At 45.3% G+C, this 27,017-nt stretch overlaps 1 protein-coding gene across 19 annotated transcripts in view; it reads left to right on the top strand.

Moving 5' to 3' along the window:
• Positions 1-27,017, top strand: part of DTNB (dystrobrevin beta) — a 318,597-nt gene that overhangs the window by 100,063 nt on the left and 191,517 nt on the right. For all 19 annotated transcript variants that reach the window (XR_012902417.1, XR_012902418.1, XR_012902419.1 and 16 more), the window contains one exon: positions 12,825-12,949. Coding sequence is in view for 15 of the 19 variants with exons in the window: in XM_075923222.1 (XP_075779337.1) it covers positions 12,825-12,949 (125 nt within the window). In the remaining 4 variants the exon portion in view is untranslated. The remainder of the gene's footprint in view (positions 1-12,824; positions 12,950-27,017) is intronic.

Genomic DNA, 27,017 nt, shown 5'->3' on the forward strand with positions numbered 1-27,017 from the left:
TTTGGTTTGTTTGTTTGAAGGAGCTTCTAAAAGGTTTGAAATCTAGAAGCCTCTGTTAATTGGCTGAACCTCAGTCAGGGGGAGGGGCTACCAGAGCTATATAAGCCTGTGACTCAGCGACCAGGGAACGCGCGACCAGGAACAGCAAACAGGAGAGTTTGGAGAGGGAGTTTAGAGGGGGAGGTTAGAGGGCACCAGTGACTTCTGACCTTCTTTAAAACATAACTCTTAGAATAATCTATATTCCAGAGGTTTTAAAAAGAATCCCAGTTTATACTTAAACTTATTCAGTAGAAAAATGGAGACAGAAGCCCAGCAGCAGAGTGGGGGCTATCCTGTTTATTGCGTCGAGTGTAACATGTATGATTACCTGCCCTGTGGGCAGGTGGCGTATGTGTGCACTTGTTGCAAGGAGCTCCTGACCCTCAGAGACCGAGTTTGGGCTTTGGAGGCCAGGGTGGCTGAACTGGAGGAGCTAAGGGAGGCAGAGAGCTATGTTGCTGAGTCTTTCCGGGACACTGTAGTACTGTCCCACCTCCAGTCTGAGAGCCCCAGCGCTCTTAAGGAGGATGAAAGTCTCAAGGCAGCAGAGCATTCAATGGGAGCAGAGGAAAACCATCCCATAGTTGGGACCCTCCTCCCTGAGGATGTTGCGGTATCCTCTCGCACTGAGGATACCTCTGAGGGGGAGGGAATGCCAGTTAGGAAGAGGCAGGTGTTAGTAGTGGGTGATTCGATCGTTAGAAACATAGATAGTTGGGTTTGTGATGACCGGGAGAACCGTATGGTCACTTGCCTGCCTGGTGCGAAGGTTGCAGATCTCTCGAGGCATCTAGATAGACTTATGTGCAGTGCTGGGGAGGAGCCGGTGGTCGTGGTACATGTAGGTGTCCATGTAGGTACAAGGAGAGATGTCCTGGAGGCCAAATTTAAGCTGCTAGGACAGAGACTGAAATCCAGGACCTCTATGGTGGCGTTCTCGGAAATGCTTCCAGTTCCACGCGCAGGGCCAGGTAGGCAGGCAGAGCTTCAGAGTCTCAATGCTTGGATGAGACGATGGTGTAGGGAAGAGGGGTTTAGATTTATTAGGAACTGGGGACACTTTTGGGAGAGGGGGAGCCTATACAGGAAGAATGGGCTCCACCTAAACCAGGGTAGAACCAGACTGCTGGCACTAAACATTAAAAAGACCATAGAGCAGTTTTTAAACTAAGAGATGGGGGAAAGCCGATTGGTGCGGAGATGCACGTAAATCGGAGGGAGACTTCTCTTAGAGGAGAATCTATTGATAAAGATTCTCTAGGCTGTAGTCAGAAAGAGAGGAGGGGAGAGGGCAAACCATGGGCCAGAGCAGACAAACAACCGCATATAAATGAATCCAATGCATCAGGGAAGGACTCACAAATAAGCAGTGGCAAATTTTTAAAGTGCTTGTACACAAATGCTAGGAGTCCAACTAATAAGATGGGTGAACTAGAGTACCTCGTATTAAATGAGGACATTGACATAATATGCATCACCGAAACCTGGTGGAATGAGGAAAATCTGTGGGACACAATCATACCGGGATATAAAATATATAGAAAGGATAGAGCAGGCCGGAGGGGTGGCGGAGTGGCACTGTATGTGAAAGATAGTGTAGAATCAAATGAAATAAAAATATTAAGTGAATCAACATGTTCCATAGAATCGCTATGGATATTAATTCCATGCTCCAATAATAAGAAATTAGCAGTAGCGATATATTACCGACCACCTGACCAGGACAGCGATACTGACATTGAAATGGTGAGGGAGATTAGAGAGGCTACCAAAATAAAGAACTCTCTAATAATGGAGGAATTTAATTACCCCCATATTGACTGGATACATGTCACCTCAGGAAGAGAAGCAGAGATAAAATTTCTCAGTGGCTTAAATGACTGCGTCTTAGAGCAGCTGGTGCAGGAACCCACAAGGGAACAGGCAATTCTCGACTTAGTCCTGAGTGGAGTGCAGGATCAGGTCCAGGAAATAACTGTTACAGGACCGCTTGGGAATAGTGACCATAATATAATAACATTCAACATTCCTGTGGTGGGAAGAACACCTCAGCAGTCCAGCACCTTGGCATTTAATTTCAAAAAGGGGAATTACACAAAAATGAGGAGGTTAGTTAAACAGAAATTAAAAGGCAAAGTGACTAGAGCCAAATCCGTGAAAGCTGCATGGAAACTTTTCAAAGACACCATAATAGAGGCCCAACTTAAATGTATACCCCAAATTAAAAAACATAGCAAGAGACCTAAAAAAGAGTCACTGAGGCTTAACCACCATGTAAAAGAAGCAGTGAGGGACAAAAAGGTATCTTTTAAGAAGTGGAAGTCCAATCCTAGTGAGATAAATAGAAAGGAACATAAACACTGCCAAATCAAGTGTAAAAATGTAATAAGAAAAGCAAAAAAAGATTTTGAGGAACAGCTAGCCAAAAACTCAAAAAGAAATAACAAAATGTTTTTTAAGTACATTAGAAGCAGGAAGCCTGCTAAAAAACCTGTGGGTCCCCAAGATGATCGAGCTATAAAAGGAGCAATCAAGGATGATAAAGCCATCGCGGAGAAACTAAATGATTTCTTTGCTTCAGTCTTCACGGCTGAGGATGTTGGGGAGATTCCCGAATCTGCACCGTCCTTTGTGGGTGATGAATCTGAGGAACTGTCCCGGATTGAAGTGTCATTAGAGGAGGTTTTGGAACAAATAGAAAAACTTAACAAATCTCCGGGACCGGATGGCATTCATCCAAGGGTTCTAAAAGAACTCAAATGGGAAATTGCAGAGCTATTATCTTTGGTTTGTAACCTATCCTTTAAATCAGCTTCCGTACCTAATGACTGGAAGGTAGCCAACGTGACACCAATATTCAAAAAGGGCTCTAGAGGCGATCCTGGCAATTACAGATGGGTAAGTCTAACTTCAGTACCGGGCAAATTAGTAGAAACAATAGTGAAGAATAAAATTGTGAAGCATGTAGAAGAACATAATTTGTTGGACAAAAGTCAACATGGTTTCTGTAAAGGGAAATCCTGTCTTACTAATCTATTAGAGTTCTTTGAAGGGGTTAACAAATATGCGGACAAGGGAGATCCAGTAAATATAGTATACTTAGATTTTCAGAAAGCCTTTGACAAGGACCCTCACCAAAGGCTCTTGTGTAAATTACATGGCCATGGGATAAGAGGGAAGGTCCTTTCTTGGATTGAGAACTGGTTAAAAGTCAGGAAACAAAGGGTAGGAATAAATGGTAAATTTAGTGGTGTCCTCCAAGGGTCAGTCCTGAGACCAATCCTTTTCAACTTATTAATAAATGATCTGGAGAAAGGGGTAAACAGTGAGGTAGTAAAGTTTGCGGATGATACCAAACTGTTTAGGATAGTCAAGACAGAAGCAGACTGTGAGGGACTCCAAGAAGATCTCACCAAACTGAGTGATTGGGCAACAAAATGGCAAATGAAATTTAATGCGGATAAGTGTAAAGTAATGCACATCGGGAAAAATAACCTCAACTATACATACAGTATAACGGGGGCTAATTTGGTTACGACAAGTCAGGAAAGAGATCTTGGAGTTATTGTGGACAGTTCTCTGAAAACTTCCACACAGTGTGCAGCGGCGGTCAAAAAGGCAAATAGGATGCTAAGAATTATTAAGAAAGGGATAGAAAATAAGACCCAGAATATTTTACTGTCCTTGTATAAAACTATGGTACGCCCACATCTTGAATACTGTGTACAGATGTCGTCTCCTCACCTCAAAAAAGTTATTTTGGCCTTAGAAAGGGTTCAGAAAAGGGCAACTAAAATGATTAGGGGTTTGGAACTGGTCCCATATGAGGAGAGGTTAAAACGACTGGGACTTTTCAGTTTAGAGAAGAGGAGACTGAGGGGGCATATGATAGAGGTATATAAAATCATGAGTGGTGTGGAGAGGACCGATAAAGAAAAGTTATTTATTAGTTCCCTAAATAGAAGAACTAGAGGACACCAACTGAAATAAATGGGTAGCAGGTTTAAAACTAATAAAAGAAAGTTCTTCTTCACACAGCGTGTAGTCAACCTGTGGAACTCCTTGCCAGAGGAGGCTGTGAAGGCTAGGACTATAACAGAGTTTAAAGAGAAGCTAGATAATTTCATGGAGGTTAGGTCCATAAAATGCTATTAGCCAGGGGATAAAATGGTGTTCTTGGCCTCTGTTTGTCAGAGGCTGGAGAAGGATGGCAGGAGACAAATCGCTTGATCGTGTCTTCGGTCCATCCTCTCTGGGGCAGCTGGTGCTGGCCACTGTCGGCAGACAGGATACTGGGCTAGAAGGATCTTTGGTCTGACCCAGTACGGCTGTTCTTATGTCCTTGTATAAAACACTCAAATACTGTGGTTATGGAGCAAATACCTAAATAGTTAGATGTTTCTGCATTATCCATTCATTAAGGGACTTTTCGATCATTAACAGCAGTATTGTGAGCAACGAGAAGTCATTCTTCCGCTCTACTTCCTGCTGATTAGGACTCGGCTGGAGTATTGTGTCCAGTTCTGGGTACCACATTTCAAGAAAGATGTGGAGAAATTGGAGAAGGTCCAAAGAAGAGAAACAAGAATGATTAAAGGCCTAGAGAACGTGAGCTATGAGGGAAGACTGAAAGAACTGGGATTGTTTAGGTTGCAAAGGAGAAGACTGAGAGGGGACATGACAGTGGTTTTCAGGTATCTAAAAAATGTCACAAGGAGAAGGGAGAAAAATTGTTCCCCTTGGCCTCTGAGGATAGGACAAGAAGCAATGGGCTTAAACTGCAGCAAGGGAGTTTCACGTTACTGAATTTGAGGGAATCAGCCAGATCACTGCTGCACCCATAGGTGGGGGTGTTGGCCCCAGAAATGGTATAATAGGGGGCCATATGGAGTGTTGTATAGAAGCTTTCAGTCTGTTGATCCTATGTACGCTAGCCATGTGATTGTATAATGTCTGTGTGTGTAGTTAGGAATCTGTAATCTGTGATAATACTGAATATTTCCCTGCATGTGTTTGAGTAGTGGGCAGAGCCCGGCCTATGGACATGCTAATTAGCGAGGCCCTGTGGGACAATGGCACTCAATGGGCCAAGGACACACCTAAGGGCTGCCAGCAGGGAACACAGAGATTGCCGCTGGCTAAGTGACCTGCTGTAGCCAAGGAGAGGCCAGGAAGGAGGGATAAATAGGCCATGTGGTCGACTCCATCTTGGTACTCAGCTCAGCACTTCATCCCAGAGGCAGCAATGCAGGGATCGAAGAGCCGGAAAGAACTGTGGACCCATCCTGATCCTAGGATGCGCAACGAGGACTTTTAAGCCAGCAGCTGTAACATCTCTGCTAGAGCCTGCATCGAGAACTGGGAGATTCGGTGCATGTAATGTACTATCCTTTAACAACTTTACTCTCATGCTTTTCTTTCTTGTGGTAATAAACCTTTAGATGTTAGATGCTAAAGGATAGGCTCAGCGTGATTTGTGGGTAAGATCCAGAGGGTAAATCTGTGGCTGGTTTCTTGGAACCAGACAGAACTTGTTCGGGGTAGGTGGGATTGGGTATTAGGACCCCCCACCTGTGTATGAGGCCCGGGGCCATCTGGGGCATGGATATTGCTGGGGTGTTGGAGGGTTTTGCTCGTGAGGCTTCAGGCAGGCTGCTGAAGCGCTCTGTGGGGCTGGTTTGTGGCCTATCTGGAAAGGTTGCCAGTCTGGGGGCTGTAAGGAGCCCCGAATTTGAGCAATTTGCCCTGAGCGGACGCCCTCAGCGGTGCCCAGACCGGCCTGGTCCGTCACAGGGAGGTTTAGGTTGGACATTAGGAAAAACTTCCTGCCTGTCAGGGTGGGTAAACACTGGAATAAGTTGCCTACGGAGGTTGTGGAATCTCCATCTCTGGAGATATTTCAGAGCAAGTTAGATAGACATCTGTCAGGGATGGTTTATATACAGTGCTTGGTCCTGCCGTGAGGACAGCGGACTGGACTCGATGACACTTGAGGTCCCTTCCAGTTCTAGTTTTCTATGATTCTATGATCAGCCGCCGCTTGAGAAAGTCATTGTTTTATTGTTATATTTTATGTTTATTAGAAAGCGGAACCTCTTCTGCTTTAAGAAAATGGAGCTTGCATATAGATTTTCTTGTGATAAGTCGGGTATTTAAGGAACGGTCTCGGTGGGTGATGTGCAGTTATAGAGGGGAGTGTGTTTAGGAGAGTGATAGAAATGTAGCCGTATTAGTCTAGGGTAGCTGAAACAAAATACAGGACTATGTAGCACTTTAAAACTAACAAGATGGTTTATTAGATGATGAGCTTTCGTGGGCCAGACCCACTTCCTCACATCAAATAGTGGAAGAAAATGCTAAAATTCTACACTTTACGCCGGGGTCTTAACAAAGACTCTAGTTATCTTACCCATTACAAAGATAGCTTCCCCAATTATCACCTCTAATATCATTAGCTCACAGACATTTACCTCCCCCCCCCCCCTGCATCTCCCTTCTGTTCTGAAATTTGATTTGTCCTTTTCATATGTGTTCGTTTTTTAAATTGTATCCTTTGGTATATATGGTTGTGACTATTTTCTTCCACTATTTGATCTGAGGAAATGGGTCTGGCCCACGAAAGCTCATCATCTAATAAACCATCTTGTTAGCGTTTAAAGTGCTACATAGTCCTGTATTTTGTTTAGGAGAGGATGTTCTTCTAGGGATGATAGTAGAATCATAAGACATAAGTCCCAGGGAACCAGCTTTGACATGGGCTCTGCAATATAGCAGTTTTATTGCAGAGCCTGCAGTGAAGCTGCCTCGAGAGAGGGACTGGGAGATGCTGCTGGCCCCGCTCCGAGGAAGCCAGTATGTGACCTAAATGGAAATGTTTATAATGGTTACAAGTGGTTTAACATCCCTAGCTCAGTATTTAAATTATTTCATGGTTGGGAACCTGAGGTGCATAGTTGCAACACTCACGCTATAGGAACTCTTGTATATTTACAAATACAATTTAATATATTTAACCCAGTCACTAACACCCCACCTTCTCCACAAAATAGATAGGGAATGTACATCCATATACTCATGCCATTCCTTCTAGCACAACCTGAAGTGTTAGTCATCGTCTTCACCATCACCCATCGTCCCCAGTGACCAGCGTTCTGGCACCTCCCAAGAACATCGCCTGTCGCTTTCGTAGTATGTTACGCTGATGTTGCTATGTTTGAGACATATTCAGGAGGGGATCTTATAGACTAACAGATTTATTGTAGCATAAACTTTTGTGGCAAAGACCCACTTTGTCTTTGCCCACGAAAGCTTATGCTCCAATAAATATGTTAGTCTGTAAGGTGCCATAGGACTTCTCGTTGTTTATGCAGATTCAGACTAACACGGCTACCCCTCTGATACTTGTCAGGAGGGGATGTTTCATTTACCATAATTTGTATTTCCTCTCCTTTCTAATGGTGAAATTTCTTTTCTATAAATCAGTACATCATTGATCTTAACAAACTGCCATATTTGATGATAAATTACCATGGCCCTTTTTGTAGTTATGTATCACATTTGTTATTTCTGCCCTACCCAGTTAGTTGGTCTGGTCTTAACTGCTTATTTTGGGTTTTTCCAAGTAGCGGTGAACATGTTAAGTTTGAGGGTATTCTTGGAAGCTTCTATGCCATTGCTTTATCTAAGTGAAAAGTCCTGAATATATGCACGTTGATTTTGCTATCTCTGCAAAAGGTCCCAAATATATATACATTGACCTTGCATCTAGTTGAATAAGTCTACTCGCTTTGTCTTAGCTTAACATGCAGGATGCCTGAAAGTCCTTTGTATTACCGCCAAACTACCTGAATATAAACCTACTGCAACCCATTATAATAAACATATAATCAAAACCACAGGGAAATAATGCATCTTTAAGCATATATATATAATATCGGCAAGCAAGCAAGCAGGTTAGCTATAAAATTCATCATAGTGCAACGCAAGCCTAATGAGCTACCAGTCAGTTTCCAAATGCATGGACTCTCTATCGAAAAGATCTTTTTGCCTTCCTTCAATAGTTTGAAGCCAGAAACACAGAAAAGGAGAAACCCTCTGAATCACAATTATTCTTCCCTTTTTAATAGATGGGCACTACATTTGCCTTTTTTCAATTGTCCGGGACCTCCCCCAATCTCCACAGGTTTTCAAAGATAATGGCCAATGGCTCTGCAATCACATCAGCCATCTCCCTCAGTACCCTCGGATGCATTGGATCCGGACCCATGGATTTGTGTATGTCCAATTTTATTAATAGTTCTTAACCTGTTCTTTCTCCACCGAGGGCTGCCCAACACTTCCCCGTACTGCACTGCCTAGTGCAGTAGTCTGGGAGCTGAACTTGTCTATGAAGACAAAGGCAAGAAAAGCCTTGAGTACTTCAGCTTTTGCTACATCATCTGTCACTGGGAGAGGCATAAGGATCTTGCACAAAAGGGGGATTTTACGCAAAAAGGAAATGTCCACACTGCTTGTTTTTGCGCAAAAACAGATTGGAAGAGATTATGTAAATGAAGCATGGGAAAATGCTAATCTGTGTTTCATTTGTATTGCCTCTTCCAGCAAAACATGTAGGCTACATCTAGACTGGCATGATTTTTGCAAATGCTATTAACGGAAAAGTTTTCTGTTAAAAGCATTTGCGGAAAAGAGACTCTAGATTGGCACGGACACTTTTCCGCACTTTTTGCGGAAAAGCATCCGTGCCAATCTAGACGTGTTTTTCCGCAAAAAATCCCCGATCGCCATTTTAGCCATCGGAGCTTTTTTGCGCAAAACAGTACTGTGCAGTCTACACTGGCCCTCTTGTGCAAATCATTTGCGCAAGAGGGCTTTTGCCCAAACGGGAGCAGCATAGTATTTCCGCAAGAAGCACTGATTTCTTACATGAGATCGTCAGTGCTTTTGCGGAAATTCAAGCGGCCAGTGTAGACAGCTGGCAAGTTTTTCCACAAAAGCAGCTGATTTTGCGGAAAAACTTGCCAGTCTAGACACAGCTGTAGTGTAGAAATAGCCTTCTTGTTTCCCTTCACATCTCTGAAGCCCAGCACTCAGGTTCCTTGGGCCATGATGCTCAAAGCATCCTTAGGTCTTAATTCCTTTTTGCCTGCACTGTAACCAGGGAACAGGAGGTAACTGGGTTATGTCGGTGGCCAGAACAGCCTAGAGGCATTAATGCCTTTGAAAACTGTGGGCAGGAAGGAACGGGATCAGGGCAGAGGGGAGGGGAGAGAAGAGCTCTGCAAAGATACGGAGCAGGTTATTCCTTTTCTTTTCTTCTCCCTCCCTGTGGTTTGAAGCATCTCCCATCCCTTGCCTTCACAGTGCCAAAAGGCTGCTGCTGACCCCATTCTGGTGTGAACCCTGGCAGAAATTGGGGGGTGACCATGTGTACCCTCCAGGTGTTGCCACGGGAAGGTGCAATTCCAGGTACCATGAGAGGCAGGTCCATCCCATGGGCCCAGCCAGGCGTGGGGGGTGGAGAGCACCAGGCAGGGACGATTGGGTTGTTGGGTCGCACTGCCTCCTGGCCCCCAGGAGAGAAAGGTAGGTATTTAGGAATGTATGTTTGTCACCTCTCCCCGTGTCTGTGTGGGGGTAGGAGTTTGTGTCATCCCTCCCCAAGCGAACCCGAAGCCTCAAAGATAGGAGGGTAAATAAAAAAAACTTTGCAGCATTTCTTTATAATGGGATCTCAGGCAATTTAATGTTCATCTGAATGTGTGTGTGATATTGCTGTTGAGCTCTCTTGTATAAGAGTAATTTTACCAGGTGTCCTATATTCAGTGTAGGGAAATAGGGTCACCGTAGTGTATCGCGTTTCAAAAGTATATCTCAAAAAGTCACTTGAATAGCTGAAATACCATGACAAAGACTGATGACTTTTTGGTATGAACCTGATAGAAAGGTCTAAGTTCACATTTGGGATATTTCTCAAGTTAGCCATCTAATGAATGAATCTACCATCTTTCAAAATTCCAGCTCATTAGGAATGTGGAGATTACTTCAGCCATTTATCCATGTACTGGATCTGAATTAGAATCATAGAATCCTGGCACTTGAAGAGACCTTAGGAGTCATCAAGTCCAGCCCGTTGCCCAAAGCAGGATCAATCCCAACTAAAAAGGGTGTCATAAGGAGGAGGGAGAAAACGTGTTCATCTTAGCCTCTGAGGATAGAACAAGAAGCAATGGGCTTAAACTGCAGCAAGGGAGGTTTAGGTTGAACGTTAGGAAAAAGTTCCTAACTGTCAGGGTGGTCAAACACTGGAATAAATTACCCAGGGAGGTTATGGAATCCCCATCTCTGGAGATATTTAAGAGCAGGTTAGATAACTGTCTATCAGAGATGGTCTAGACAGTATTTGGTCCTGCCATGAGGGCAGGGGACTGGACTCGATGACCTCTCGAGGTCCCTTCCAGTCCTAGTATTCTATGATTCTATGATTATAAATCATCCCAGCCAGGGCTTTGTCAAGCCGGCACTAAAAAACCTTTAGGGATGGAGATTCCACCATCTCCCTAGGTAACCCATTCCAGTGCTTCCCCACCTGCCTAGGGAAATAGCTTTTCCTAACATCCAACCTCAACCTCTCCTCTCTCCGTCCTCTTTGGAACCCCCCTTCAGGGAGTTGAAGGCTGTTATTAAATCCCCCCTCACTCTTCTCCTCTGCAAACTAAACAAGCCCAAATCCTTCAGCCTCTCCTCATAGGTCATGTGCTCCAGCCCCCTCAACATTTTGGTTGCCCTCCACTGGACCCTCTCCAATGCATCCACATCCTTTGTATAGTGGGGGGCCCAGAACTGGACACAATATGCCAGATGTGGCCTCACAAGTGCCAAATAAAGAGGAATAATCACTTCTCTAGATCTGCAGGAAATGCACCTCATAATGCACCCCAGTACGCCATCAGGTTTCTTAGCTACAAGGGCACACTGTTGACTCATATCCAGCTTCTCATCCAGGCTACGTCTAGACTGCATCCCTCTGTCGACAGAGGGATGCAAATCAGGCACGTTGAAATTGCTAATGAAGCAGGGATTTAAATATCCCACGCTTCATTAGCATAAACATGGCCACCACTTTTTTTTTAAACGGAGCTTTTTTTAAAAAAAACCAAAAAACCAAAAAACGGCAGTCTAGACGTGGATCTGTCGAAAATAAACCCTCATTTTTTTAGGAATACAGAATCTGTCGAAAAAGGGTTTATTTTCGACAGATCTGTGTTTAGATTGCCGTTGTTTTTTTAAAAAGCTCCATTTCAGATAAAGCAGTGGCCATGTTAATGCTAATGAAGTGCGGGATATTTAAATCCCTGCTTCATTAGCAATTTCGACGTGCCTCATCTACATCTCTCTGTCGACAGAGGTGTAGTCTAGACACAGCCCCACTGTAATCCCCAGGTCCTTTTCTGTTGAACTGCTGCTTAGCCAGTCCATCCCCAGACTGTAACAGTGCTTGGGATTCTTCTGTCCCAAGGACAGAACTCTGCACTTGTGCTTGTTGAACCTCATCAGATTGTACTAGAAGTGTGACTTTGTACTAATCAGCTAGAAATGGTATTTAAACAAAGATAAACTATATATTTGAGAGAACCTGTGTTTGTCTGTCCATCCATATGTCTCTGAGTCTGTTTGTTCAAGAGCAGTTGCCTAGGCCGCCAAGTTAAATGTGGTGCCAAATGGTGGCGTAATATCATTGAGGGGTTTGGAGTTGGGGGCACCGATTGCATCGTTCACCTAGGGCACCAGTTGCTGGCAGCTAGTCTAGGGCCGCCCCTGATGGTAAGAGCTTGGCCAACAAATTTGGGATGCAGCTTCCTCTTATAACTTAAAGCAAACTAAGGTTTTGGTTGTGCCAGGACAAGTGGGTGTGCCTGTAAAAGGATGGGTTTGTTAGTGGGGACAGTTAGGTAATGTCTACACTGGCGGGTTGTTACGTCATAGATATGCAAATGAGGCTAAGCATGGAATATCACCGAGCCTCATTTGCATACCTAGTGAGCCGCCATTTTTGCGGAAGAGGCTCTTGTGCTAGAAAGAGCTGTCTACACTGCCCTTTCTTGTTCAAGAAAAACCCTCTTGTGCAATGCCGCTACACTGATTACTTTCAGGAATAATGGCATTGCGCAAGAGGGGGCAGTGTAGACAGCTCCTTCTAACGCAAGAGCCTCTTCCGCAAAAATGGTGGCTCATTAGGTATGCAAATGAGGCACGGCGATATTCCACGCTTAGCCTCATTTCCAAACTTCTGGCGTAACAGCCCGCCAGTGTAGACATAGCCTTATAGTGTCTGATAACCACCGGGAGCAATACGGGGCCCAAGATGGGAACTGGGACAGCTATAATCCCATTGGGCCAGCAGGAGGCAGAGGTGGAGAAAGGGACAGCTATCTAGTGTCTGTCTATCCCAGCTGCGGGACAAGCACCCTTCTCCCACTGTGCCTGCTGCAGCTGTAACAGCCATGAACAAATGCTTTTCACCTGGCCCCAAGCTGTTTTGGTGAGAGAGGGCAGGGGTTGTCCTCTCTCGCCAGGGCAGCTTGCATACTGACTCCCTCAGCTCCACCCCAGAGCAATGATTAAATTGAAGAAAAATAAAACGTATTTCAGTTAAGGGCTTGAGTAACGCCAGGTAAATTCTCTAGTTTTCTATATTTTCTAATGCTGGATATTTTTAAATGTCTATGCTCTTTCCTTGTCGTGGTTGAACTACTCATTGTTTGACTTTCTTTCAAAAACAGAAATCGCCTGCAAAGAAGCTGAGCCATGCAATTAGTAAATCTCTCGGTTGTGTGCCCACTAGAGAGCCACCTCATCCAGTATTCCCAGAACTGCCAGAGAAGCCACTTGATCTAGCTCATATCGTGTGAGTATCCATTTGTATGTATCTTTCCCTTAACCACAAACTAAGTCAATAACAATCAGCTGTTCATGGATATGTTTGAGGGCAAAATTTGGGGGGTTTAGTTCCATTTGGATTGACCATTGAGTTTTTAAGAGGGGTGGTTTTGTAAGTCAGAAAGGATCCACTAAACATATTTATTATTTCACATGTGTTCTCTCAAAATATGTTAAATAAGTAAATCAGTATTCTGTCAGCAGAAGAATGACTGACACATAGGCTATGTCTACACTCGCGGCTTCTTACGCAAGTATGGCCGTTCTTGTACAAGAATCCACAGAGCATCCACGCTGCCTGCCCGCTCTTGTGCAAGGAAATTTACAGTACGGCGTGGTAAGAGAGGGCTTCTTGCGCAAGAGCTATGCTCTTTTTTAACAGGTGTAAGCCCTCTTGCGCAGGAGCTCTTGCACAAGAGGGCAGTGCGGACGCTCGGCAGGGATTTCTTGCACAAGAAAGCCCTATGTCTAAAATGGCCATCGGAGCTTTCTTACGCAAGAAAGCGTCCACACTGCTATGGGCGCTCTTGCGCAAAAGCACAGCTTGTACATGGCAGAGTGGATGACTTCTTGCGCAAGACTTCTTGCAGAAGAACCCTTGCGCAAGATGTTCTTGAGCAAGAAGCCGCCAGTGTAGACATAGCCATAATGTATAGGGAAAGGGTATGTTTGTTTACAGTAAATATAGTTTCTGGGTTTTATCCATATATTTTCTTCTACCTGTGCTTGTTTATGTAGAATACAGTTTGGCAAAGTATAGACAATCCTCAGTGCTCACTCACTTGAATAGGAGTTGAGCTACTTACTGCTGTATTAGTTCAGGTCCCATCTTTCTTTATTTTGCTTTGCATTAAACTGCATAAACAAAGCTGTCATTTAAAGGCTGTAGCCATTTCTGAATTTGTATTTTATAGGGTACTCTTGAAATATTTGTTGGTGGTTGTTGATCGCAGGCCTGATATAAAACTGTCTGTGGCTTGCCAAGGACCTTGACTTGACAAATTATTTGTCTTGCTGATTGGTCTCCTATGCTTTTCTGTCTAGTGGAGTTATCTCTGTGGTTTAAGTGTGGCTTTCCTGTGACTATGGCAGAATGGTTTTACCAGAGAGACACTAATATTACCACCATTTGGACATATCTGCAATTAATCTGGTAGCACAATTTACCAATAGTTGCAGTGGGTTCTTCAGAACTGTACATTTTTAAATCTAGATGGAATGTTTTTCTAAAAATATGCTCTAGTTCAAATGGGATTTAATTCAGGAAAGTCATCAGTCCTATGTTATGCAGGAAGTGTTAGATGTTCTTTCTTTCCTGACGGCCTATAAATCTTTAAGAACTGACTCAATCTTTAGCTAGGATCAGGATCCTACAAATCACGTAGGCAAAGCAGAACTTTTAAACTCCTCAAGTCAAATATCATATTTTTGAATTTATCTCAATTCCTGTTTTAAATTCAGGGACATGATGTTTTAAAAACATACACGCACTCTCCTTATCTTTAATTTTCTTGCTACTGTCTTTATTCAAGTCATATAGAAAGTGATCTATATTTTGATAAAATATATCGAAAGGATAAAGCAGGCTGGGTGGGTGGCGGAGTGGCACTATATGTGAAAGATAATGTAAATCAAATGAAATAAAAATATTAAATGAATCAACATGTTCCATAGAATCGCTATGGATAGTAATTCCATGCTCCAATAATAAGAAATTAGCAGTAGCGATATATTACCGACCACCTGACCAGGACAGTGATACTGACATTGAAATGCTGAGGGAGATTAGAGAGGCTACCAAAATAAAGAACTCTCTAATAATGGGGGATTTTAATTATCCCCATATTGACTGAATACATTCCACCTCAGGAAGAGAAGCAGAGATAAAATTTCTCAATGGCTTAAATGACTGCTTCTTAGAGCAGCTGGTGCAGGAACCCACAAGGGAACAGGCAATTCTCGACTTAGTCCTGAGTGGAGTGCAGGATCAGGGCCAGGAAATAACTGTTACAGGACCGCTTGGGAATAGTGACCATAATATAATAACATTCAACATTCCTGTGGTGGGAAGAACACCTCAGCAGTCCAGCACCTTGGCATTTAATTTCAAAAAGGGGAATTACACAAAAATGAGGAGGTTAGTTAAACAGAAATTAAAAGGCAAAGTGACTAGAGCCAAATCCGTGAAAGCTGCATGGAAACTTTTCAAAGACACCATAATAGAGGCCCAACTTAAATGTATACCCCAAATTAAAAAACATAGCAAGAGACCTAAAAAAGAGTCACTGAGGCTTAACCACCATGTAAAAGAAGCAGTGAGGGACAAAAAGGTATCTTTTAAGAAGTGGAAGTCCAATCCTAGTGAGATAAATAGAAAGGAACATAAACACTGTCAAATCAAGTGTAAAAATGTAATAAGAAAAGCAAAAAAAGATTTTGAGGAACAGCTAGCCAAAAACTCAAAAAGAAATAACAAAATGTTTTTTAAGTACATTAGAAGCAGGAAGCCTGCTAAAAAACCTGTGGGTCCCCTAGATGATCGAGCTATAAAAGGAGCAATCAAGGACGATAAAGCCATCGCGGAGAAACTAAATGATTTCTTTGCTTCAGTCTTCACGGCTGAGGATGTTGGGGAGATTCCCGAATCTGCACCGTCCTTTGTGGGTGATGAATCTGAGGAACTGTCCCGGATTGAAGTGTCATTAGAGGAGGTTTTGGAACAAATAGAAAAACTTAACAAATCTCCGGGACCGGATGGCATTCATCCAAGGGTTCTAAAAGAACTCAAATGGGAAATTGCTGAGCTATTATCCGTGGTTTGTAACCTATTCTTTAAATCAGCTTCTGTATCTAATGACTGGAAGGTAGCCAACGTGACACCAATATTTGAAAAGGGCTCTAGAGGCGATCCTGGCAATTACAGATGGGTAAGTCTAACTTCAGTACCGGGCAAATTAGTCGAAACAATAGTAAAGAATAAAATTGTGAAGCATGTAGAAGAACATAATTTGTTGGACAAAAGTCAACATGGTTTCTGTAAAGGGAAATCCTGTCTTACTAATCTATTAGAGTTCTTTGAAGGGGTTAACAAACATGCGGACAAGGGGGATCCAGTAGATATAGTATACTTAAATTTTCAGAAAGCCTTTGACAAGATCCCTCACCAAAAGCTCTTGTATAAATTACAATGGCCATGGGATAAGAGGGAAGGTCCTTTCTTGGATTGAGAACTGGTTAAAAGACAGGAAACAAAGGGTAGGAATAAATGGTAAATTTTCAGAATGGAGAGGGGTAACTAGTGGTGTTCCCAAAGGGTCAGTCCTGAGACCAATCCTTTTCAACTTATTCATAAATGATCTGGAGAAAGGGGTCAGAGTGAGGTGGTAAAGTTTGCGGATGATACCAAACTTTTTAGGATAGTCAAGACGGAAGCAGACTGTGAGGGACTCCAAGAAGATCTCACCAAACTGGGTGATTGGGCAACAAAATGGCAAATTAAATTTAATGTAGATAAGTGGAAAGTAATGCACATAGGGAAAAATAACCCCAACTATAGGTACAGTATGATGGGGGCTAATTTGGCTATGAGAAATCAGGAAAGAGATCTTGGAGTCATCGTGGACAGTTCTCTGAAAACTTCCACACAGTGTGCAGCGGCAGTCAAAAAGGCAAACAGGATACTAGGAATTATTAAGAAAGGGATAGAAAATAAGACACAGAATATCTTACTGCCCCTGTATAAAACTATGGTACGCCCACATCTTGAATAGTGTGTATAGGTGTGGTCTTCTCACCTCAAAAAAGATATTTTGGCCTTGGAAAGGGTTCAGAAAAGGGCAACTAAAATGATTAGGGATTTGGAACGGGTCCCATATGAGGAGATGTTAAAGCGACTGGGACTCTTCAGTTTAGAAAAGAGGAGACTGAGGGGGGATATGATAGAGGTCTATATCCGCCTTCTCCACACCACTCATGATTTTAAAGAAAAGTTATTTATTAGTTCCCTAAATAGAAGAACTAGAGGACACCAAATGAAATTAACGGGTAGCAGGTTTAAAACTCATAAAAGAAAGTTCTTCTTCACACAGCGTGTAGTCAACCTGTGGAACTCCTTGCCAGAGGAGGCTCATAGACTTTAAGGTCAGAAGGGACCATTATGATCATCTAGTATGACCCCCTGCACAGTGCAGGCCACAGAATCTCACCCACCCCTCTTATAATAATACTTTCACCTATATCTCAGATATTGAAGCCTTCAAATGCTTTGAAGGCCCCAAGATGCAGAGAATCCTCCAGCTGTGATCTGTGCCCTATGCTACAGAGGAAGGCGAAAAACCTCCAGGGTCTCTGCCAATCTACACTGGAGGAAAATTCCTTCCCGACCCCAAATATGGCGATTAGCTAAACCCTGAGCATGTGGGCAAGACGCACCAGCCAGACACCCAGAAAGCTCTCTATAGTAACTCCTGTCATCCCTCCATTGACCTATTTCCCACTCGTAATGAATGGTCAATTAGTTACCAAGATCATGTTCTCATCAAACCATCCCCTTATCATAGAATCATAGAACTGGAAGAGACACCAGAAGGTCATCAAGTCCAGCCCCCTGCTCTAGGCAGGACCAATCCCATCTAAATCAACCCGGCCAGGGCTTTGTCAAGCTGAGACTTAAACACCTCTAGGGATGGAGACTCCACTACTTCCCTAGATAACCCATTCCAGTGCTTCCCTACCCTCCTAGTGAAATAGTTTTTCCTAATATCCAACCTGGACCTCTCCCACCACAACTTGAGACCATTGCTCCTTGTTTTGCCATCTGTCACTACTGAGAACAGCGTCTCTCCATCCTCTTTGGAACCTCCCTTCAGGAAGTTGAAGGCTGCTATCAAATCCCCCCTCACTCTTCGCTTCTGCAGACTAAACAGACCCAAGTCCCTCAGCCTCTCCTCAGAAGTCATATGCTCTAGCCCCCTATTCATTTTGGTTGCCCTCCACTGGACCCTCTGCAGTGCGTCCGCATCCTTTTTGTAGTGGGGGGCCCAGAACTGGAAACAATACTCCAGATATGGCCTCACCAAAGCCGAATAAAGGGGAATAATGACATCTCTGGATCTGCTGGCAATGCTCCTCTTAATGCAAGCTAATATGCCATTAGCCTTCTTGGCTACAAGGGTGCACTGTTGACTCATATCCAGCTTCTCATCCACTGTAACCCTCTGGTCCTTTTCTGCAGAACTACTACTTACAAGCTGGGGACCAACCGGTTAACTATGCTTGGGATTCTTCTGTCCCAAGTGCAGGACTCTACACTTGTGCTTGTTGAACCTCATCAGATTTCTAGTGGCCCAATCCTCCAATTTGTCTAAGTCACTCTGGACCCTATCTCTGTCCTTAAGCGTATCTACCTCTCCCCCAGCTTAGTGTCATCTGCAAACTTGCTGAGGGTGCAATCCATCCCCTCATCCAGGTCATTAATAAAGATATTGAACAAAACCGGCCCTAGAACCGAACCTTGGGGCACTCCGCTAGAAACCGACTGCCATCCTGACATTGAACCGTTGATCACTACTCACTGGGCCCAGCCTTCTAGCCATCTTTCTATCCATCTTACCGTCCATTTATCCAATCCACATTCCCTTAACTTGCTGGCAAGAATATTGTGGGAGACCGTATCAAAAGCCTTGCTAAAGTCAAGGTATATCACATCCACTGACTTCCCCATGTCCACTGAGCCAGTTACCTCATCATAGAAGCTAATTAGGTTGGTCAGGCATGACTTGCCCTTTGTGAATCCATGCTGACTATTCCTAATCACTTTCCTCTCCTCCAAGTGACTCAAAATGGATTCCTTAAGGACCCCTTCCATGATTTTTCCAAGAACTGAGGTAAGACTGTCTGGCCTACAGTTCCCTGGATCGTCCTTCTTCCCTTTTTTGAAGATGGGCACTATATTTGCCTTTTTCCAATCATCTGGGATTTCTCCCGATCTCCACAACTTTTCAAAGATAATAGCCAAAGGCTCCTCAATGACAATTGCCAACTCCCTCAGTACCCTCGGGTGCATTAAGTCCGGACCCATGGATTTGTGTACGTTTAGCTTTACTAAATAGTTCCTAACCTGTTCTTTACCCACCTAGGGCTGTTCATCTTCTTCCCATCTTGCGTCACTTAGCGCAGAAGACCAGGAGCCGACCTTGTCTGAGAATAGAGGCAAAGAAAGCATTGAGTACTTCAGCTTTCCCCACATCATCTGTCACTAGGTTACCTCCTTCATCCATAAGGGGCTGCACACCCTCTCTGATCACCTTCTTCTTGTTAACATGCCTGTAGAAACCTTTCTTGTTATCCTTCACATCCTTAGCCAGTCGCAACTCCTTTTGCGCTTTCGCCTTCCTGATAACCCCCCCGGCATTCTCGAGCTATACATTTAAACTCCTCCCTAGTCATTTGTCCAAGTTTCCACTTTTTGTAAGCTTCCTTTTTGTGCTTAAGTTCACCAAGGATTTCCCCTGTAAGCCAGTCCGGTCTCCTACCATGTTTGCCTCTCTTGCTACGAGTCGGGATGGTTTCTTTCTATGCCTTCAATAAGGCTTCTTTAAAATACTGCCAGCTGTCCTGGACTCCTTTCCTCTTCATGTTAGCATCCCAGGGGATTCTGCCCATCAGATCTCGGAGGGAGTCAAAATCTGCTTTTTTGAAGTCCAAGGTGTGTATTTTACTACTCTCTTTTCTTCCTTTGGTCAGGATCCTGAAATCTACCATCTCATGATCACTGCTTCCCAGGTTGTCACCCACCTCCACTTCCCCTATTAGTTCCTCCCTGTTTGTGAGCAGAAGGTCAAGCTGCGCACGGCCCCTGGTCGGATCCTTCAGCACTTGTGTTAAGAAGTTATCCCCAACATTCTCCAAAAAAACGCCCTGGATTGCCTGTGGACTGCCGTATTGGTTTCCCAACAGATGTCAGGGTTATTAAAGTCCCCCACGAAAACCAGGGCTTGCGATCTGGAAGCTTCGCTCAGTTGTCCGAAGAAAGCCTCATCTACCTCATCCACCTGGTTCGGTTGCCTGTTGCAGACACCAACCACAACATCACTGCTGTTGTTTGCTCCTTTAAACCTAACCCATAGACTTTCAACAGGTTTTTCTCCCTCTTTATACTGGAGTTCAGAGCAATCGTAGTGATCTCTTACTTATAGTGCAACTCCTCCTCCTTTTCTCCCCTGCCTGTTGTTCCTGAACAGTCTATACCCTTCCATGACAGTGCTCCAATCATGAGAGTCATCCCACCAAGTCTCTGTTATCCCAATTAAATCATATTTCTTGGTCTGGGCCAGGGTCTCCAGTTCTTCCTGTTTGTTGCCCAGGCTTCTCGCATTAGTGTACAAACACTTCAGGTAACCAGTTGATTGCCCTATCTTCTCCTTTTGAAACTGGGGTCCTCCTTTCTTGCTCCTTGCTCTATGAATTTCTTCCCAGTATCTGACTTTCCCACTCCCTTCAGGGTTTTGGTCACCATCCCCCGACGAACCTAGTTTAAAGCCCTCCTCACTAGGTTTGCAAGCCTGCCCGCGAAGATGCTCCTTCCTCTCTTCGTTAGGTGGATCCCATCTCTTCCTAACAATCCTTGCGCCCGGAACAGAGTCCCGTGGTCGAAGAAACCAAAGCCCTCTCTGCGACACCACCTGTCCAACCATGCATTTACATCCTCAATTCGATGATCCCTGCCCAGTCCTTTCCCTTCAACAGGGAGGATGGACGAGAACACCACTTGCGCTCCGAATTCTTGGATCCTTCTTCCCAGCGCTACGTAATCCGCAGTAACCCGCTCAAGGTCATTCTTGGCCGTATCATTAGTTCCCACGTGGAGAAGCAGGAAGGGGTAGCGATCCGAAGGTTTGATCAGCTTGGTAAGCCTCTCAGTGACATCTTGAATGCGAGCTCCCGGTAAGCAGCACACCACTTGAGATTCCAGGTCCGGACGACAGAGGGATGGCTCTGTCCCTCTTAGGAGGGAGTCTCCGACCACCACCTCCCGTCGTTTTGTTTTGGGGGTAGTGGCCGTGAAACCCACATTTCTAGGACTACGCATCCCATGCCTTCCAGTAGATGGTGTTCCCTTCTGGTTTCTTCCTTGCGAGGTCCCTTCCAAAGCGTTCAGCACTGCAGAGCCTGTGGAGAGAGCTTGAAAGCGATTGCTTACCTCTATAGCATTGGGGGATTCCCATGTTGGCCTTTTTCCCCTTCTAGAAGTTACATGCTGCCGGTTCTTTTCTTGGTCACGTACTGCCCTCACTGGCTCCTCTGCCTGCCGTGCTTGAAGGATTAAACACTGCCTTCTATCGAGGAAGTCTTCATCCTCTCTGATCGAACATAGGGTCAACAGTTGGACCTCCAGTCCTCTAATTTTTTCTTCCATAATGTCGACCAGCTTGCACTTCGTGCAGATGAAATCTGTTCTTTCTTCCAGGAGAAAGGCAAACATGGCACACGCTGTGCAGGTGACAGCAGCATACCCATCACCATCCATCGCTGCTGTCCTGTTCGCAAGCTCCTTGGTTGCTTGCCCACTGCCTTATAAAGCCCTGGAGTGCCTGAAACCCCTCCCCCTACCAAGGCTCAGCCAATCAGCAGAGGCTTCTAGAATTCAAACTTTAATGAGAAGCCAACAGTTTCCACCTGTTCACAAGCTGTGGAGGCTAGGACTATAACAGAGTTTAAAGAGAAGCTAGATAATTTCATGGAGATTAGGTCTATAAAAGGCTATTAGCCAGGGGATAAAATGGTGTCCCTGGCCTCTGTTTGTCAGAGGCTGGAGAGGGATGGCAGGAGACAAATCGCTTGATCACTGTCTTCGGTCCACCCTCTCTGGGGCACCTGGTGCTGGCCACTGTCGGCAGACAGAATACTGGGTTAGATGGACCTTTGGTTTGACCCAGTATGGCCAGTATGGCCGTTCTTATGTTTCTTAATTTTTATTATTGCAGCTCAAAGGGCACATGTGATGCTTTTTCTTTCCTGTTTCCTGTGAAAGTTTGGAAAATGCACAGAAATGCTTCTTTTAAAACAGTTCAGATGAACTTTTTGCTATATATAGTCTTCTGCCAATTCAGCTACTCCTCCTCCCGCTCCCCTCCTCCCCCTGCCATGTTAATGGTATATGTTAAGTTTAAAAAGTGCTCAGTGTAACTGAAGGGGAAGGATAAGGTCTTTTTAGTTGTTTTTTTAGGGCTTTTAAAGTTTTTAAAGACATAAGGAATTTTTTATTTACTAAAGTATCAATGAAGTACTGCTCTACAGCCAAAATGCTTCTGAAATAAATGTAGTCAAACTTTACTAATTCTGGGTCACTAAGAACGAAAATGATGCTTAAAATTGTTGATTGGCTCTAGTTTTCAAGATATGCTATTGGGTCAGCATATAAGACCCTTGACTTGCAAATGGCGGAGGATAAGTGAGTTATAAAGGGAAGGGATCTCAATTTAAACCAGAAATGACTAAAATACATCTTTGACTGGATCTATGAATAAATCTATGACTGGGTTTGGACAGTACTTGCTTTTTAGGCAAAACAATGAATCATGCAATCTGAAACTGGTATTACGTCATACATGATATGAATTGCATCATGTTATTCCTAGAAGTCATGGATGATGCAATCATTATGAAGCTTACATCACTCTGCTGAACAAATTGCCCTATATCGCTCTAGAAATCATACAGTGTCGTGCTCTCTTATTTGTCAGTGTTTGATTTTGCAAAGGGACACATTTTTGTTTAGCCAAAGTGAGCAGAGATGCCTCATACTTGTGTGAACCATGCAGATAACTTCTGCTATGTTTGTGGTGAAGTGACTTTTGCATCACAAAAGCGCAGTATAACCAGTACGGTTAAAAAAGCCTATCACCTTTATTTTGGCTGCAAAATTGGAGATCAGGACAAGAGGTGGGCCCCACACATATGCTGCAACACTTGTGCAACAAATCTTCGCCAGTGGTTGAACAGGAAAAGGAAATCTATGCCTTTTGCAGTGCCAACGATTTGGAGAGAGCCAACAGATCATACCAGCAATTGTTACTTCTTCATGGTGCCTCCAGTTGGGAAAGGTGTGTCAAAGAAGAAAAAGTGGACTGTGCATTATCCAAACATTCCATCAGCTATACGCCCAGTACCCTTCGGAGAAGGACTGCCGGTTCCTGATGCACCAGTATCATTCTCACTTGAGTCAGAGGAGGAAGAGGAAGAGGATTAAACTTCTGGTCCTGAACCATCAATGTCACAGGACCCACATTTTCTCCCATCCTCCTCCTCTGATCCACACCTCATAATACAAGGTGAACTGAATGACCTAGTCAGGGATTTGGAACTACCCAAGAGTAACGCAGAGCTGTTGGGCTCCAGACTACAGCAGTGGAATCTCCTGGCAGGTGATGTTAGGGTTTCCATGTTCCGTGACTGTCAAAAGGATCTTGTCCCATTCTTCTTAATGGAAGGTGATCTTGTAGCCTGCAACAACATCGATGGTGTGATGGCAGCCCTCAACATCATTCACGATCCAGATGAGTGGAGACTGTTCATTGATTCATCGAAGACGAGTCTTAAAGCGGTTTTGCTGCATAATGGCAATGTTTTGCCATCAATTCCAGTTGGTCACGCAGTCCATATGAAGAAAACCTATGACAACATGAAACAATTTTTGAGGTGCATAAACTATGACCAACATCAGTGGCAGCTTTGTGGCGATTTGAAGGTTGTTGCTCTCTTGCTTAGTCTGCAAACCGGATACACAAAGTACTGCTATTCTTCTTCGAGCAGTGTCCCGTGGGTGCTCCACTGTAGGTGTCGGGCTTATCCCGGCGTCGCAGATCGGAGATCTTTTCTAGCCGTAGTCTGCCGGACTGCGCATGCGCGAAGTGCGGCTCGTGGCTTTTCGCGCCGTTTGAGTGTGGGCGGTCCTGCTCCCGCCAGTTCCTCCTGACTGTCCTTGGCCGCGGATGGACTGACTGCTCTCTCGTGAATTCCTGTTTCACAAAGACAGAGAGAGCTTATGATTAGTCTTTATATATAGTTAAAAGTTATAGTTATAGTTCTTCTTACTTATAGTTAATAGTTCTAGTCGTTTAAAAAAACATTTCTTCAATAATTATACTGTTAATACTCAATGCCAGGGTTTAAGAAGTGTGGCGAATGCTGCGAGGCAATGCCTGCCTCCGACGGCCATTCCCTGTGTATCAGGTGCCTCTTGGAAGGCCACATACCCCAAAAATGTCCCCATTGCTCTAAGCTCACAGCCAGAGCAAGAAGAAGCAGGGACATGCGATTGAAGACCCTCTTATCTGACAAAGCCCTGCAGCCCCAAACCCAACCAAAGGGGCATACAGAACAAACCAAGAAGACAAAGAGGAGACCATCTCCAGCGCGATCCCTCCCACCTTCACGGACGAGCGTTCGTGACAAGCCAGGGACATCAGCGGCAACTACCGCACGCGCTGCTGTAGAGCCGAAGGACAGCCGGAATAAGTTGGCTCCGAGCCCCTCTATATCGGGCTCCACGGTCTCAGCCGTTCCCTTGGTCTCCAAACTGCCTCCAGTGACCTCCATGGCTTCGAGAACCTCTCCCGGTGTGAGACGCACCCCAGCACCGGGACGCTCCCCGGCACCGAGCCGCTCCCCGGCACCGACCTGCTCCTCGAAGTGGCCTGCGGCACCAAGCCACTCCTTGGCACAGGGGCGCTCTTCGGCACTAACTCATTCTCTGGCACGATAGCCAGCTCAGAGTTGCTCTTCGCCCCGGGCACATGCGGTGCCTCCAAGACAACCAGCACCGGGACCCTCGGCGCAGAGACGCTCAGTGACACCTGAGCATCTTTCCTCTCCTAGAAGGTCGCCGGCACCGAGTCAATCATCGGTGCCGAGGAGTCCTTCGCCCCCTTGGCAGTTGCGGGCACCGAGACACCGATCACCGGCGAGGCGTTCACTGGCACCGGAGCATCCCTCCCCACCGGCACGTTTGCCAGCACCGGGTCGCCCTTCGGCACTGGACCGATCGTCTTCTTTAGGAAGGCACCCACTGGCACTGGGATGGTCTCCTTCTTTAGGAAGGCACCCACTGGCACTGGGACAGCCTTTTCTCTTTGAGACGTTCTCCAGAACCGAGGCGATCCCCTCCTTCCAAACATCACTCTGGTCCATCACGATTGTCGCTGCCAACACGATCGACACACCCGTTGGTGACACAGAGAACTTCGGCGCCATTTTCTTCAATACCAGTGGAGATAATCCCTCACTTTGTACTGTCCACCCCAACATCCTCTCCACCAGAACAGTTGCTGGCATTACCTACCCACAGATCCAGGAAACTATCTTCTCTGTCACCAAGTCCGGAGTTCTCGCCTGAAGCACGGTCACCATCCCCAGTGTACTCTGGGTACTCCCATACCTGTTATGTTTCTCCACGATCAGGACATTTCTACCACCATGATCGTCGCTCATCCAGTTACAACACCTATTATAGAGAGAGATCACGGTTTCCAAGATCACCTGTGTTTTCGACCCATTCTGACTATTCCAAGAGGTCCCATCGTTCCACCTCGCCATACTATCACCATAGGGCGTCATCTCATCATCACTGGTCCCCTCAGACACACTCCCATTCCTCTCTCACCCGAGAGCATTCTGCTCCTCCCACATCTTCAAGACCACCAACTCCCTCCGGGTCTCCTTCTCACCTCTTCCCACTCGAGATCCCGAACCTGATCGATCACCTACAGATCAATCTTCATCGTCCCCAGACGATGCAGTTTTTCAAGGAGACACCTCACCCTCGGATGACCTACATCAGTTTCAAGAGCTTTTTAAGAGAGTGGCAGAGAGTCAAAATGTGCAGATGGGGGATGTGCAACAGAAACAACACCACCGCCTCCGTAATATTAAGCAGTCTCACCAGCCCAAGATCTTGTTGCCGTTAGATGCAGCTATTCTTGAAATAGCTGACGATATTTGGCAGCTGCCTGCATCCGTCCTGCCCACGACAAAAAGGTGGATAAAAAGTATTTCGTCCCCACTAAGGGTATGGAATTCCTTTTTACTCATCCACAGCCCAATTCGTTGGTTGTGGATGCAGTACAACAAAAAGCAAAGATGCCTCAATATAAGCCTACTGCTGCAGACAGGGATAGTAAGCGCCTTGACTTATTTGGGCGCAAAGTATATTCTTCCGCAACACTCACTCTGCGTATGGCCAACTATTCAGCACTGTTGGCGAATCACAATTTTGACAATTACGCCAAACTTGTACTGCTGCTTCAGCACCTTCCATAGGCCAAACGGGACATCTTGAAGACGGTAATACAAGAGTGCTACGCAGCCTCTAGAACAGCTCTACATATTGCCCTGGATACAGCCGACACTGCAGCGCGCACGACTGCTACATCAGTCGTTATGTGCAGAGCATCTTGGCTGCAGCAGTCGTCTGCCCCCAAGGACCTTTTATCAAAAGTCGAGGATTTACCCTTTGAGAGACAGAATCTCTTCTCCGATAAGACTGACCAACTCCTCCACCCGGGGAAAGATTCCAGGACCACTTTAAAAACGTTGGGCATGTACACGCCTCCGTACCGTAGTAAACCATACACCCCCTACCAAAGGCAAAGACTCCCTCTGCGGCAACCTCCTCCATATATAGGCCACACGAACAACAAAGGGGTAGACAACGTCAACAGCGAAGACGTCCACCACCCAAAGCATCTTCCCAACAGGGTAATAGACAGCAGGTTTGACATGCCAGTCAAGGGATTGAGACCCATTCCTACTATTACCAGTCTGAGTGCTACAAAGGCGATCTTCCACCACCAACTGGCCGCGTGCCTGGGGCCGGTGCCGCCCCCCCCATTTGCTGCGTGCCCGGGGCCGGCGCCCCCTCCAAGCATCGCGCGCCCAGAGCACGGGTGGCCAATTCGCGGCGCTCCCGGGGCCAGTGCTCACCGTGCGCCATGCACCCGGGTCCAGCTCCGGCACCATGCATGCGCCACATGCCTGGG

Source organism: Pelodiscus sinensis, chromosome 3, assembly GCF_049634645.1.
Source record: "Pelodiscus sinensis isolate JC-2024 chromosome 3, ASM4963464v1, whole genome shotgun sequence".
Lineage (NCBI taxonomy): Eukaryota > Metazoa > Chordata > Testudines > Trionychidae > Pelodiscus > Pelodiscus sinensis.